Below are 16,279 nucleotides of genomic sequence, written 5' to 3' on the forward strand. Positions count from 1 at the left end.
TTTAAGGCTGCTTTACGCTGGCAGAGGGGTGTAAAGGGGCCTTAGGGTAAATGAGAATCAGGCCCATAGCTGTGTGCTATCCATGGATAGCACACTCTGGAGTGGGAGTGAGCGAGAGCAGATCTTCATCTGGTGTAAACTGACATAGCTCCATTGCCTGCAATGGAGATGTGTTTTCTGATTGACAGCAGCTGGGGATCTGCCCCCCCTCCCCCTTCCAGGTTCTGTTCCCAGCTCCACAACGATGCATAGTGTCAGTCACTTCCCTGCACCGTGCCTCAGTTTCCCAACCCTGTAAAATGAGGATAATGATGATCAATGGATGAAAAGCCCTCTACGAAAAACGGGTTCTTATTTATTACAATATTCAGTTTCTTAAAGAGTAAACCTAAGTTTTGGTGTCATACTGAGCATGGGACAATACTTATTCTAGCTTCTTGCTTTTGATTGTTCTCATGTAATTCAACCTTGTCCTGGTGGCTATTTATGTAAAAGTGTGTGGGGAAGAGAGGGCAGGGTGTGTGTGTTAACTAGGGCTGCCAATAGGATTGTCCTGGAGCCTCCAGGAATTCAAGATTAATCTTTAATTAAAGATTGTCATGTGGGGAAACCTTCAGAAAAATGTCCAACCCCAGGAATACCTCCAACCCCAATGGCAACCCTAGTGTAAAGCTAACACGGACTCCGCTCTGCTTTGGAGAATGCGTCTCGGGGAGAGGCTGACCTGTGAGTTAAATGCAGCTCAGCCTGTCTACTGAGCGGAAGATGCACAAAGGTGTTAGCACAGAGCACAGTGTTATTCTAAGCCCAGCGATGCAGTGGCTAAGTGTGTGATTCACTGTACAGTGGCCAGCTCTGGGTCCTGTGGGCTGAAGTGAGACCTCACTTCCGCGTAGGCCCCGTGCTAGGCTGCTGTCCGGGAGTCAGTTTCACCGAGAGGCTCAGGCCTCTACGTGACTGAGCCACCACGAGGCTGCTGGAAACGGGCAGCTGAGGGTTCTCCCTGTTTCAGGGGAAGTCTTGGATGGGTAAAGCCAGTGTAGGCAGTGTGTCAGGGAGGACCGGGGAGGGGGCATGCCAGGTTCAGGAGAGGGTGAGGCAGAGCCCGCAAAGCTCCGACAGATGCTTGGTGGCACAGGGTAAGTTAGAGCAGCCGTGAAGCTGATCTAAGTTACACCAGGGACCATTCCAGTCTATCAGATGCCCAAGATAAGCAGAGTGGAAAGGTCCCATGTACCCACCTGCCCCAAAGCTGAGCCAAATAGCAACTGAGCACAACTGAGGACTGAGCCCTGAAGATCTTATTTATGCTCTCAGGCTGCGTAAAGGGGCCTTGGTGTGAATGAGACTCAGGCCCTCTGTGTCCTGCTGTGGCTGCCTGCGCCCCGGGGAGTGGGTGTGGGAGGAAAGCGTCTGTAACAGCAGCGCTGCCCTCGTACCAGCACAACAGCTTCTGCCCTGCACCTTGGTGGGTGCTGCTGGAAGTGGGAGGCTGGGCTAGATGGACCAATGATCTGATTGAGTGTGGAAGCTCCGGTCCCAGCAATCCTGCTCACCCCAGCGGCTTCCTCTGTGTCTCCCCCCGCCCCCCAACAGCTGTGATGGGAAAGAGGGAAGCTGTTAGTGCTATTTGCACACGCCTGTCCCTCCTCTGAGGGTCCCCAGAGCAGCTTATCTGTGCTGCTGGCTCGGAGACAATGGCACCTACTTAACCACACACAGGAAAAGGCAGATGAGCAGAAAATGCTCACGCTCTTGGGGGCTATTTTTCAAGAGCTTTTTAGCTTGACGCTTTGCAGGAGCTGTTAGCGCCCAGGGGCTGCTCCGGGGCTGGTGTGAAAAGAGAGCGTGGGGCTCCGTGCAGCTTCTGGGGAAATGGGTCCAAGGTACAGTCCGTAAGACCATCCCACTTGGCACTGTCATGTAAATACTAATGAATGAAAGCTCATTTCCCAACCTTGCTGACAGACTGAAGAAAGAATCTGGGGCCCGGATGAGCCAGGGAGACTGAACATCTAGCCAGGAGTATCAGTGATGATACTCTGGTAGTACCTGGGAGCCATCATGTGTGGCTGAGTGGTTAGAGCACTGGGATGGTATTCAGCAGAGCTGAGTGCTTGTTCCTAGCTCTCCTGCTGAGTGAGCTTGGGCAAGCCACTTCCCTTCTCTGTGTCTCAGTTTCCCAAGCTGTAAAATGGGGCTAATGAAATTGACCTCCTTTGGAAAGCACGTTGAGATGTACTGATAAGAGCCAGGGGTTATCAACATATGGGATGCTGAAGGTACGCAGTCCCTGCCCCAGAGACCTTACACTTTAAAGAGACAAGACAGAGATTGGAAGGAAAGAGTAGCCCCACGTTTAGGAGGGAAACTGAAGCACAGATAGGTGAAATGACTTGCCCACGGTCACCCCTGGAATCTGTGGCAGAGCTGGCAACACTGAACCCAGGTGTCCCCAGGCCTGGCTCAGTGCCTTAGCCACAAGCCCATTCCACCGCTCCAAGAAGCATGAGACAGTGGAATGGGTGGGGCTGAGGATCAGCCTCCCCAGGGACGAGGTGGAAGCCCCTTTGCCCAGGACAGTGAAAAGTGGGATGGAGCAAGGATCGAACTGGCCATGGGGGCTGACCCCGCCCCGGTGCAGGTCAGTGCTGATGCACACAGCCTGGGGTGCAGCCGCTCTGTGGTTTAACAGAGGACTCCAGGCTGATCAGTCCAGCACCTTTCATCAGCACTAAATTCTACCCACCTAAGGCAGGCCAGAAAATGATCCTGTTTTATCCCACGTTTCCCTGACAGACGCGGGACCCAGTTAACCCTTCACTCACCTGTTCTTTGTACTTTTGAACCCCCAGGTTGCAAAGAAATGGAAGTGGCTGCAATTGCAGGGGAATCTGTCCAGTTACAGCCAGTGAAATTACCAGAGCCTTGGGCAGAAATGACCTGGGAGGTTACACTAGACTCAGCACAGACGTATCGGATTGTAACATTTAATAAAGGGGAACCCCCTGACCTTGGGTCATCCCCACATTTTATCAACAGAGTCACTTTCCACCCTGAGAATCTCTCACTGCAGATTGATCCAGTTAAGAAGTCAGACAGTGGCCTCTATACTTTGCAAATTGACATTGGAGGAGGACGTGTCAACATCACAAAGTTCCGTGTCTCTGTGTTTGGTGAGTAGCAAAGATCACGTTTTTCCCTAGTGTGTGTCACTGACGGCAGCCGCCTTCCTCAGCATCTCTCACCAGGGTCTCTCCTTTCAGAGCGAGTCCGGCAGCGAAACCTCACGGTGCTCTCTGCCCACCAGGAGCTCGGCCAGTGCAATGTTACCCTGTCCTGCTCGGTGCCCGGCACTGACAGAGTCACCTACAGATGGTCCCGAGGCACATCCTGGATCCCGTCTGACAGGGACCATCAGCTCCCTGGGAATCAATCCCTACTGCACGTAGTGATTAATGCAGACAGCAGTGACATCTTCTACCGATGTAACGCTAGTAACCGAGCCAGCTGGGACACAGACACTTTAGATATCAAATCATTGTGCGACTCCCCAGCCACAGGTAAATATTCCTCAGCAGAAGAAATGTGAGGATTTATTGTCTTCTGCATCTTAGCATTTGAAATGCATGGGGCTCTGGGTCTGGGAGCAGCCAGAGCTCTGGTGGCTAGTCGCATAGGTTTCAGTGTTACTGGTGTGTTTCCACTAGTGCGGATCTTGCTCTCTTTGACTAATAGCTCTTATATAGCATGTTTCAGCTGGAAATCTCCAAGCACTTCACAAAAGAGGGCAGTATCATCACCCTCATCTGACAAATGGGAAACTGAGGCACAGAGCAGTGATGTGACTTGCCCACCGTCACACGGGGCAGAGGCAGCTTGGAAGTGAGGTAGGGATTGTGGGATAGGTAGAGCTCTCTGAGAAACATTTCTCCCTCCTCCCTGAACATGGAGAACATTTCCACAAAATAACAACAACATTATTTCAATCTAAATTTTCCACACAACATTTAGACTTTCCATCGATAAACCAAAACCCAAACATTTTTGGCCAAAGCCCATATTTTTTTATTTTGGGGTTTTTTCCCCCACAAAACTCAAAAATTTCCACCGAAAGCAGATGCTCTTCATGAAAATATTGTATTTACCCAAAAAAAGCAATTTTCAGTCAAAACACATGTGAAGGAAAATTTTTGTCCAGCCCTTTAGCCAGGATTGGGATTTTCAAAGGAACCTGTGTAAATCCAGCTCCCAAACCCCAGCACGGAGGGCCCTGTGAGCAAAACAGTTTAGAACAGGGTAAAGCTCGTCTGTGAAGGCAACAGGTTTTTGGGGCTGGTCCAAGACCATGGAAGTTCCTCCTGTGGGATTTAAGAACCACCACAAACCTCACACTACCTTCTGTTCCCAGTGCAGGGGACACATGGTCTACACATGTTTGCAAGTAAAACCAATGGCTAGGGAGTAGTACTGCTGAAAAGGTCTGGGGGTTACAGTGGATCACAAATTGAATATGAGTCAACAATGTGATGCAGTTATCAAAAGGGCTAATATCATTCTGGAGTATATTAACAGGAGCATCATATGTAAGACATGAGAGGTAATTGTCCCACTCTTCTGATCACTGGTGGCCTCAGCTGGAGTCCTGTGTCCAGGTCTGGAAGCCACATTTTAAGAAAGATGGGGACAAACTGCAGAGAGTTCAGAGGAGAGCAACAAAATTAAAAAAACCTGACCTGTGAGGAAAGATTAAATAACACTGGGCTCGTTTAGTCTTGAGAAAAGATGGGGGGGACCTGACAGCAGTCTTTAAATATGTGTAGAGCTGTTATAAAGAGGACTGTGATCAATTGTTCTCCATGTCCACTGAAGGTAGCACAAGAAGCAATGGGCTTAATCCGCAGCAAGGGAGGTTTAGGTTAGATATTAGGAGAAACTTTCTAGCTCTAAGAGTAGTTAAGCTCTGGAACAGGCTTCCAGGGAGGTTGTGAAATCCCCATCACTGGAGGTTTTTAAGAACAGGCTGGACAAAACCCTGTCAGGGCTGGTCTGGGTTTATTTGGTCCTGCCTCAGCGCAGGGGGCTGGACTTTATGATCTCTGGAGGTCCCTTCCAGCCCATTTCTGGGATTCTAGGATTCAAATAGCTCATCCCAGTAAAAGGCTAGGCAGGGATATAGCTGCAATTTCAGATGTCAGTGCTCCTAGTTCCTGCTAAGGAGGGTTGAGCTGGTTCAGTAGGAGGATGGGAGACCTCAGGAAAACCAGTGGTGCTGTTCAAGGAAACAGAGCTGCTGTTATTCCTCTTGATTATAAACTCTTCAGGAAGTGTCTCTTTGCTATAGTTATGACTGTGGTAGCACCTACAAAGCCCCAGTGGAATAAAACAAAACAAAATTGAAATTTTCCTCCCAAATGAAATTAAAATTAAAAAGGTTGCATTTTAGGTCCATCAAAATATTTCATTTCAATCCAATGAGAACATTGTGCTCCTATTTGACCTTTTCAACTTAAAAAAAAATTAAAAATAGCAGAAATTTGTTTCCGAATGAAAAGCAAAACATTTCATTCTGAAAATGGCATGTTTTGACATCAGAGGAAAAATGAAGCCTTTTGATAACAAAATTTCACTGAAATCTATGGTGGTTTTTTTTGTTTTTTGTTTTTGTTTTTGTTTTTCCAAAAAATGCCTTTTCAATGAAACACTTGTGACCCACTCTAGTCATAAGTATTGTAGTGGGTGATGTTCCTATAGAACTAGAAGTGAGGGAAAAAGAACTGATTGGCCAGCCAAACTGGCAATCATTCAGAGAAACAGGGGAGGGACTTCCTTTCTCTGCAATGGACTCTGGGTAGGAAAACCCTTTATAAAACTCCTGACTCCTGCTAAGCAAAAGAGTGAGAGTTGTAGAGCTGATGAGGAAATGTTACCTTACCTAGAGGAACCTGGCCTGTGTAAGACATTGTAGGGAGTATTTTGGGTGAGTAAACAGACTGATGTCAAAAAGTCAATTTTGTTGGTTTTTTTATTTGTATTTAAAAATTTTGGTGTTTGTTTGTTTTATTTTTTGCTAAAAGTCTCTGAATTGGGTCCCGGTGATTAGCTTGGACAGCCTTACTGCTGCACTTGGCCAGTAGCATGCTAAGGATCTGAGTAGTATGTGTATGAGCACATCTGTAGAATGCTATTACAGATGGTTACGTGCCATAGGCTAGTGTTGCAAGCTTGTATGATTTTGTTGCAAGTCTTACAACCGTAAGCATTTTCATTACAGCCCCAACTCCTGGAGTCAGGCAATGAGGTGAGACTCTCAGCTTACTTTTTTTTTTTTTTTTTTAAATGAAAGTTTCTAGCCATCAATGGGTTTGGGAGACAAACCTGAAAATATGACCAAGTTAACTCTAGAGGACTGGAAACCAGAGGGCAAATAAAAGGGAAAAAAACACAACATGGATTTTGTAATCCAAACTCACGATTTAATTGAATACCCGTGGTTGGGAATATTTCTCAGCAGTCTGAGCTTTATAACAATTGATCTATAATTTACCAAAGCATCTACTGCCCATTAACTAACCCATCATAAACATGCTATAAAGTAGGGTGCAGAATAAGGGTCAGGAAAGGCTCTGGCATTCTGCAGTGTAACGAGAGCTTGGCTTTTCACCTTTCTCTCTTCCAGACTTTTTTCAGAAAGTCCCACTCTGGGCAATTGTTGCTGCAGGGCTGGGGCTGCTGCTTCTGCTCACGGCGCTCACCCTTATCTTCCTCTGCAAGCATCGGAAGAAGCAACGTAAGTGGTTAAAAGGAAGCTCATCCAGTAGAGGAACGTCCCCTTCAGGTCATGAAAGTGACTAAGATGAGAGCCACATACGGATGGTGGAGAGCTGTCTATGCACTGTCAGTCCTCCCTGCTGACACCTGTGTTACAGCGGAGGTCAGGCTAGATAGTCACACTGGTCCTCTGACTCCATCTAAATGGAAAATCTATGAATCAGACATGAGAAATTGCCCCTGTAAATCCATAGTAACCCCCTGAAACTGCCTTGTGTCTATAGATTTTTAAATGCTTGTCCTGATTTACTGTAGGAGGCGAAGAGTCTTCGAGGAAATGCTAAGATCACTGGGACCAGGGTGGGTGGCTCTGGGAAACATCAGGGCTGAGGGTGATATGTTAGTGGCAAGCTGCCCACACCCTGTGCAACCCTGAGCAGAGGGCTTTGCCTGGGGTAACTTTCACCCTGTGAGACTGGGATGTGATGGGGTCTCTTACACAAGTCACTTTGTTCTGTCTCTTCAAAGGCTCCTCCAAAGACGGTGACCCGCCCCTCACCATCTATGAGGAAGTGGAGGACGCCCGCCCCAGAAGAAACGCTGTGAGTCCCGAGGGAATCCCTTTGTTTTCCCCCTTTGTAGGCAAGGCCAGAGCAGTATTGTTACAGCTCTCCCGGCTTAATGCTGGCAAAGGCTGAAATCTATAGTCATGGCCGGCTCCAGCATTTCTGCCGCCCCAAGCAATTGGGGGCAATTGGGGAAGGAAAAAAAAAAACAAAACGCGATCGGGGACGGCAGTTCAGCGGCAGGTCCTTCGCTCCTAGAGGGAGTGAGGGACCTGCCGCCCCCGAATTGCCGCAGGTGTCGCCCCTCTCCCTTGGCCGCCCCAAGCACCTGCTTGTTAAGCTGGTGCCTGGAGCCGGCCCTGTCTATAGTAGAGAGTGAGTCTTGTGGAGCGCTGCCCTGGTTTTCCATAAAGAACGCTCTCACTGACAGCCTTCCCACCCAGATCAGATAGAAAACCGTCCCTAGGAACATGGGGATTGCCAGACTGGATCAGACCAAGGCCTCTCTGGTCCAGTATCACATCTGCGATAGTGGCCAGCACCAGATGCCTCTGGAAGGAGGAAGAACCCTTCTCTAGGCAGGTGTGGGATAACCAGCTACCATTTTCACCCCTAATAGTCCGAGATTGGTTTAAGCCCTGAAGAATGAGGTTTTTATCCCTTCCAAAAGTCTGTTTGCATTAATTGTTATAACTCTGAATATCCTTGTTCTCCATATAAATGTCTCCCATCCCTCTTCGACTCTTATTCACATCTTGGCCTCAATGACATCCTGTGGGAGTGAGTTCCACAGTCTAATTATGCATTAATTGGAAAAACTAGTTCCTTTTATTGGCTTTGAATTTGTCACCTTTCACTGTCATTGAACGTCCCTGTCTCAACACAAGCACAAGGGGAGAACAGAGACTTCTGCGCTAACACCCTAGAAAACCCCACGTAATAAGATGTAACTTAGCACTTCTGTTGCTGTTGTTTAGCTGTGGATCACTCACAACATGCTTTATGAAGTCTGGTCAAGATCATTACCCCCATTTTCTGAGACACAGAGTGGGGGAAGTGACTTGCTCAGGGTCAAAGCTGGGAGTGACACTTAGGTCTCCTGATTCCCACTCCAGTGCCATTTCCCCTGGGCTGTGAATGCAGTTGGGGTGACTATAATTTACCTGCCTAAATTCCCCCTGAAGTTTGGAATGCCACTGGCATTCTTTACTTCCCATCTAAACATTTGTGTTGTGTTGCTGTGTAGCTGTTAAGCAGCTGCCATGCTCTATCCCAGAGGGGGCTGCCTTGCAGGGGTGGGGGCAGGGCCGGTGCAACCACTAGGTGAACTAGACGGTCGCCTAGGGTGCCAAGTGGTTGGGGGCGTCCGAGATTTTTCCTCCCTTCCCCTCACGCAGAGTGCGGCGTGGCTGATTGGGCGCCTGGCCTGATTTAGCCGCTCCCATTGGCCTCCAGCAGGTAGAGTCCCTCCCCCTCCCCTTGCCTCAGTGTCCCGTCGCCAGCATGCTGCGGGGGTGGGGCTGTGGGCTCCACAGCCTGTTTGTTTTGGCTCCACGTGGAGCCAGCGGCTGGAGCAGCATGGTGGTAAGGGGAGTCCCGGGGGGCAGTCGGGGGACAGGGAGCAGGGTTGGATGGGTTGGCAGTTCAGGGGGGGTCTGTTAGGGGGCAGGGAGTGGTTGGATGGGGCGTGGGAGTCCTGGGGTCGGTCTGGGGGTGGGGGTGTGGATAAGCGTTGGGGCAACCAGGGGACAGGTAGGGGGTAGGGTCCTGGGGGGCAGGTAGGGGCAGGGGTCCCAGGAGGGGGCAGCCAGGGGACAAGGAACCAGGGGGGTTAGGCGTTCTGAGGGAGGTGGGAGGGAGTGGATGTGGGTGGGGCTCTCCCCCGTCCTTTTTTTTTTTTTTTTTTTTTTTTTTTTAAATTGTTGAAATATGGTAACCCTAAAAAAGCGGTGCCCTGGCTCGGCAGGGAGGAGCTGCCTTCAGGAGGCACCGGAGAGCCAGAGCGTCGGCTTGTGGGGGAGGCGAGCCCCAGCCATGGAGGAGCCGGCGCGGCACAGAAGGGCAGCAGCCGGGCCCCCTGCCCCTCCTGCCCAGGCTGCGGCCTGGCGCGTCACTCCTCCCCGGGGGCTCCTGCAGGCTGCAGCAGTTGCATGTGGTCAGCGGCCCCCGTGCGCCCCCGGCTCTCCCCTCGCCGTGCTCGGGCTCTGCGGCTCCCAGGCATGTGAGCTACTGGGGCGCAGGGCCCTGAGCCTGCTCCGGGAGGGGCAGCGGCGGCTCACGCTCCCGGGAGCCGCAGAGCTCGAGCGTGGCATGGGGGAGCCGGGAGACGCACGGGGGCTGCTGCCTGCATGCATCCACTGCAGGACCCCCCGGGGGGGCGTCAGGTGGGTTGCAGCCCGGGCAGGCGCACCCCCCGGCTTACCCCTCACCGCGCTCGGGTTCTGCGGCTCCTGGGCTCGTTGGGATTTGACCCTCAATGAACCAGTGTGTGTGTGTGTGTGGGGGGGGGGGGGGGGGTGGAGCGCGCGTGGGTGCAAGGTGGAAGTTTCGCCTAGGGCGCAAAATATTCTTGCACTGGCCCTGGGTGGGGGAAAGTAAACCCTGTGTATAGTGTGTACATTGCTTTGCAGTCCTGCAGAATAGAAGTGCTATAGAAATACGCTTGTTGTAAGATCTGAAATAAGAAATGTATTTTCCAGCTAGACATTCCATTGACCTATCAACACGCAGGATTCATTGATAACCACCTGCTGCCACCTTCTGGCCAGTTTAGAGCATAGCAGCTCCCTTTCGGATTTCTGATCCTCTGCTGCCCCCTGGAACTCATTTCATCTCACTCTTTTGGAGCTGCCGCAGTCTTAAAATACTTTCCCCGTATTCGTCTCGTCTTTCTTGTTTTGTTACGTTTCTGTGTATTTCTTGGGTAAGTGGAGCTAATGTCAGATGTGCAATGGGTTTTTCATAATGAAAGTACATATATTTAATGTATAAAAGCAGCATAAAAATCAGAGGTAACACTGTTGGTGAATGTGTATATGCACCACTGTCCTCTACTGACTGGAATCGGAACTCATCTGTGTGTCATAGGCCCTGTACTGCTATTGGCTAATGGGGATTTCATTGCACCTTGGATCTGGCCCCAAAGGGTGGTTGAATTTTATTCTCTCAGCAAAAAGCAACAGAGGGTCCTGTGGCACCTTTAAGACTAACTTTTGTCTTAAACAGAAGTTAGTCTTAAAGGTGCCACAGGACCCTCTGCTTTTTACAGATTCAGACTAACACAGCTACCCCTCTGATACTATTCTCTCAGCAGTTGAGCCAGTGGTCCTGATTGAAGAGACAAGAAAATTAAATCCCTCTTCTCCCCCCCCCCCATGACTAAAATATTTAAACCAACCCGGTTGTTTTTTCCCCTGTACAGAATGGAAATGCACAGAGCAGAATTGTAGGAAACACCATCTACGCTGAGATCAACTGCAACCCACAAGTAAGTGCCCAGTGGTCCTCCCAACCCAGCCTTCAAACCGTAGGCTTTGTTTTACATCAAGCTACTCCATGGGCAGGTGTATGGATGAAAGGAGTCACCTCTCAGGCCTGTGGGACCAGATCCTCTATTGGTCTAAATTGATATTGCTCTGATTTTGTGTGTGTTTTGATGGAGTTATAACAATTTATGCCAGTTGAAGATCTGGCCAGTGGTTCTTGAAGAATTGCAGCAATGCTGGGCTGGAAGGGCCCTTGAGAGGTCAAGTCCAGCCCCCTGAACTGAGGCAGGACCAAGTAACATCCAACCTGTTCTGAAAAACCTCCAGTGACGGGGATTCCACAACCTCCCATTGATTACCTTCAATCCATAATGTTTTTGATCTGTTCAAGTTCTAATCTAACTGTAATTCTTTCCTTGAACCGCTCCTGATAAAGGGCTGTGTTCTAGTGGTTTGTGCTAGTCCTTGGGATACCTAGTCTTGAATCCCAGCTCTCCAGCCAACTCACTGGGTGAGTGGAGTGTTCTGAGAGCTAACAACCAGAAGCACTATGTTGTTGTTGTTAGTACAAGGATCTTGGGTCAGGTCCTCAGCAGGTGTGCACTTTGCATAGCTCCGCTGAAGTCAATAGAAGTATGCTGACCTACGGGAGGTGGGCCCCTTTGTCCATCATTTGCTCTTCACTGATGTTGATTGTCTTGACTTTCCCCAGGTAGGAGACTTCACGGTGTACGCTGCTGTCCAGAGGGTGAGTCTGTCTTGCTGTGGTGGTAGCAGTATCTGGGCAAGCCACAGCGAATGGCCGTATTGGGTTCTGCAAAGGTTTCATCCTACGTAGCTGGGCCCACTAGTATGTGAAGGGTAAACTTTCAATGGGCTTGGCAGGATTTCCCATCCAAAGGCACCTAATGACTTAGATGGTCCCCACTGGGACTTGTGCTGCTGACATTAACCCTGCTGAAGTCAATGGAGCCAGGATTTCATCCCATCCTCTAACCCTGAAGGCTCGGCTAAGTCCCACTGCCAGTCGATGGAGTCCTGCTCCTACGTCGCGTAGGTGCTTTTGAAAATCCCAGAGCCCAGCCCAGGGTCCACCCGTGTGTTAGACATTATCAATGGTGGAGGGATCGTTTTGCCCACATGCAATCCCCAGATGGCCCCACACCAGCAGCTACATAACTATTGATAACACGGCCCCTTAGCCAGTCCCGTGTGTGGAGGAGGCAGAACAAGAGTTGGGACTGAGGTGAGCATGCAGATGTCTGTTGGGCTTGGCACACATCTCCACCAGCCTTGAAGGGGTCACAGGGGAAGCACTCAGCACTTGGCAGGATCTGGCCCTTTGCATGCCTGGCTTTGCTTTACCATCCTGGGCCCTGCAGCCCCATCCAACAGGGGCATGAACTGTGCTATTTAGGTTCCTGTCCCTTTGGAGCATTACCCTTCCTGATGGAATAAGAGCCCTTTGCAGCCCTCGTTCCCTGATGGCTTGCTTTGTTGGCAGATTGATTGGTTACTCGGCAATGTTAACATGTGTTCTTGCTAGAGCATGGCAGGGAAGCTGGGGTTTATTGCCTGGCTTATGGATGCTATAACTAGGGTGACCGGACAGCAAATGTGAAAAATCAGGACGGGGGTGGGGAGTAATAGGAGCTATATAAGAGACCCAAAAATTGGGACGGTTCCTATAAAATCGGGACATCTGGTCACCCTAGTTATAACCAACCATCTCACTCTGCTTCACAGCCTCCTTCTGTCAAGAGGAAGAAAATCAACCCGTCCTTCATCTCGACCATCTACACAGAGGTAACGGGTGTGCTGCTCTGATCCTGCCACAATGAGCCCTACTGGCAGCTGAATGTCCCCTCCCCCACACCCCACCAGAGCTAAGAGTGCCCACTAACCTCAGGGTAAAATGCTGGATTCGTCCCTGTGACCCCACTCCCCGCGGTGGGGAGAGGGAGGGAGCATTTACCCCTCCTCCAGCTCTTCTAAGGGAAGGAAAGAGGAAAATTCCACATAGTTGTGGGACAAATTCCCTGCTGGTGTAAACCAGCTGTAATTCCATTACCTCTGCTGTCACCCTGGTTTCAATGGGCACAGATCCCGAGCTGGGGTAAAATGAGCCACCCCTCCCCTGGAGTCTAGGGCAGGGATAGATTCTCACCTGGTGTAAGTAGATGCAGTCCAGGCTGACTTATGCCAGCTGAAGATCTGGTCCCACATGTTTGTTTTTCCTGCTTGGAGCCTGATTCTTCCACTGCTGGGCATGAGCAACTTCCACTTGCTCTGCTGACAGCAACTCCTCTCCGGCTGCAGCTCCACTTCAAAGCAGGGTGAGGAGGTACTGCTCGCTCAGAGCCAGCGCTGGCGCAGTCTGACCCTGTTCTGTCGAAGGAACCTCAGTAGCTGCTATTCCCTGCAGCCTGTTCTCCAGGGCTCTGTCCCTTCTGCCAGGCAAGCCAGCTAATGCCTGCAGCAAGCGGTCTGGCTTTGGCTTCGAAAGCATTGCTGAACAGCCTGCTAATTATAAAGTGAATGATGCAAGAACAGAATCGTCAGTCTTGCATCACCCACTGATACCAATTAACATCTTTGTTAAAATTTGGGGCCAGGGTCCCCACCTGCTGTACATCAGCTCCAGTTTCCTTTTCACGGACATGCTGGGCTCATCTCCCATCCAAACACTCTCCTTGTCACTCCCCATCAGTGCTTGATTTTTGACGTGGCTAATTTCCTTACAAAAATTCTTATCTAGCCTCATGGACCTGTCTTCTCTCCCTTCTCCCCCCCACTCTCCCAAGGATTGTAAAATCAGTAGATTTGGTGTCTTTGGGGTTTTTGTGTTTAATGTGATTTCCTGTTATTGAAGCACATTCAAGGTGGTTGGTTTCCTTGTAGGTTCAAGAAGCCCCTTCCAGACCCAGGCATCCTCAAAAGCAGCGCTCATCCTCACCTAATCCTGGGCATCTGTATTCCTAGCTTCCGCAGCCCCTCGCTGCAGGATACCACCTTCCTTTCTTTAAAGGCCTTTTCCCCGTGGAGCGAGCTCTTTGCTGATGGACAGATCTCCACCTGTGCAGCTAAGCACAGCTTTGATTTGAGCTGCTTAGATGTACAAGACTTGGGTTTTTCCTCCTTGCGCTCAGAGCAGAAATATCACAATAACAGCATCTTCATTCATATCGTGCAGTCCCAGGCCAAACCGTGAAAGCCCATTGAAAACAAATACACAATGGGAGCAGAGAACAGATAACTGAACTTGTCTTTCATTGGGAAAGGTTGTTTGAGAAGGTTTGATGTGGAAAGATGGTTGGTTTGGGGGTATTTTTTTGTTAATTTCAACTGGTTCAACACTCCTTTGCAGTTTGCACACAGGAATGTGTATAGATTTAACTATATAAGCAACAGGTATTGTGGGCTAATTAGTCTAATAGCTTATTCTCAGCTTTAAAATATTGCTAAGCAGGACAGCTGTAGGTGTAACTCACCCTAATGCTAGTGTAAATCAGGAGTAACTCCACTGAAGTCAACTGGGCCAAATACTCTGTTGGTGTAAGTCAACAGAGCTCCAAGTTACAGCTGTGTAAAACCAGGGTAAGTGAGAAGAGATCCAGCTCCTACTCTTCAGGGAGGTGTCTAGGGGGCTGGGGAATTGTAATGTCCTGGTGCTCTGCAGAATTTGTGTATGTATAGGATTTCCAGCCCAGATCCTCAATTGGTATAACCTGGCACAGCTCTACTGAAGTTAATGGAGTTATGCTGATTTAGGCCAGATCTTTAGCTGGTATAATGTATGTAAAGAGATGTAGCCGTGGGAGGAATATCTCTTGTATTATATTGTAGATGAGGCCAAATGCCCAGGAAAAATAAATACTACTTTCTGACGAGTAGATGTGGTCACATTTTTCTCTGTAAATTTCTATTGAGTACGAATACTTAGCTTTTGTACAGCATTTTTCATCAGATCTTAAAGCACCTGACAAATGTACCTTTTTTTCCTGACTTTAAATGGTTCATGAGGTTTAAGTGGGATGTAAATATTGGGCAGACTTTGTCCTGGCCCTTGGCATGGGGGTGAATTTCAATCTTTAGACACACCTGCCATTGACATCACCAGAAATTCTGCAGAGGGTTTGATCTTACGTCCATTGGCGTTAATGGGAAAGCCCCTGTTAATTTCATTGGGGGAGAGGGGAAGATGACCCTTTGTACTGACAGCCCACCCAACAGAGCTAAACAGTAAAGCTGGTTGGGAAGTGTTTTGGATGGAAAATGCTGATTCATTGACATCAAACCTTTTGTGGAAATGTCTTGGTTTTCATGGGAAGGCTTTGCAGGTGCAGGGTGGGATTTCTGGTCAAAAGGAGAGACAGCAAGACCCCAGGTCAGTCAATAGGCTGGGGGCAGGGGAGGGCACTCACCAGGGATGTGGAAAACCCAGGTTGAAGTCCCCACTGCAAATCAAAGCAGAGCAGGGCCTTGATCCTTCATCTTCTACTGAGCAGGTCAGGGCCTTCACCACTGGGCTATGCTGTAACCTGCTTTTTGCAAAGCAGAATTCTCGTTTTCCAGTCAGTCCTATTAAGTGGACAGATTCACTAGAGCAGTGGTTCTCAACCTGTGGCCCATGGCTGCTTGCAGCCCAATCAGCACACATGTTTGTATTTCCTCACCCTACTAATGTTGGGGTGTCCTTCTCCTATAGATTAGTATATTAACGAGCTCACCTTTTCGTCAATTTGTTGCTCTGGCATGCGTGTGGTCAGACATCTGCTGGTATCTATCCAAAAGCCGGTGTTAGCTCATGTTCCTGTGGTTGGCTGGTGGCATTATGGACAAATTCCTCCCTTACACATTCTATTTAGTGCGGGATTGGTCCTGCTTTGAGTAGGGGGTTGGACTAGATACCTCCTGAGGTCCCTTCCAACCCTGAGATTCTATGATTCCCAGTTCTCCAAAACTCAGGGGGGGCTGTTGGGCCATTTATCTGTGCCAAAGTTCATAGGCTGCAAGCCTCATGCTAACTGCTGAAGCCCGTGTCTTACAGGGGACAGGCCTGTAGGGTCGTTGCACTACTACTGAATAAAACAAATGCTCGAGCAGGTTCTGTCTCTAGCCCATAGAACCAGAAGTCCTATGGCAACCTGTGGGGGTTTCCGCTTGAAATTTCAGCTCTTTATGTTTCTAACATTCAGAAATAGTCCGAAGGCAACTGCTCAAATTCCACAGCCTTGGGCGTCCATCAGCACTGTCGGCCTCCAGCCAAAGCTGTCGTGTTATCGTTACATACGTTAATAGGCTGGCTTGCATGTGGACAGGGCCGGCTCCAGGCACCAAGCACCCAAGCTGGTGCTTGGGTCGGCACCTGGAGGGGGGCGGCGGCGCGGTGCTCTGGCCGCCGGGGTGGGGAGAGCCGAGCCCCAGCCGGGGCTCGCCGCCCTCCCCCCCAGGGCT

The 16,279-nt window shown here is 49.6% G+C and overlaps 1 protein-coding gene across 1 annotated transcript; it reads left to right on the forward strand.

Moving 5' to 3' along the window:
* The first annotated feature begins 2,851 nt into the window (after positions 1–2,851).
* Positions 2,852–13,804, forward strand: CD244 (CD244 molecule). The gene is made up of 8 exons (XM_024215400.1): positions 2,852–3,176; positions 3,267–3,563; positions 6,680–6,790; positions 7,300–7,373; positions 10,759–10,824; positions 11,535–11,570; positions 12,569–12,628; positions 13,724–13,804. The coding sequence occupies exons 1-8, from the start codon at positions 2,867–2,869 to the stop codon at positions 13,802–13,804; spliced, it is 1,035 nt and encodes a 344-aa protein (XP_024071168.1). The 5' UTR covers positions 2,852–2,866.
* Positions 13,805–16,279: the final 2,475 nt, after the last annotated feature.

Source organism: Terrapene carolina, unplaced genomic scaffold, assembly GCF_002925995.2.
Source record: "Terrapene carolina triunguis isolate 2854851 unplaced genomic scaffold, T_m_triunguis-2.0 Scaffold25892, whole genome shotgun sequence".
NCBI lineage: Eukaryota > Metazoa > Chordata > Testudines > Emydidae > Terrapene > Terrapene triunguis.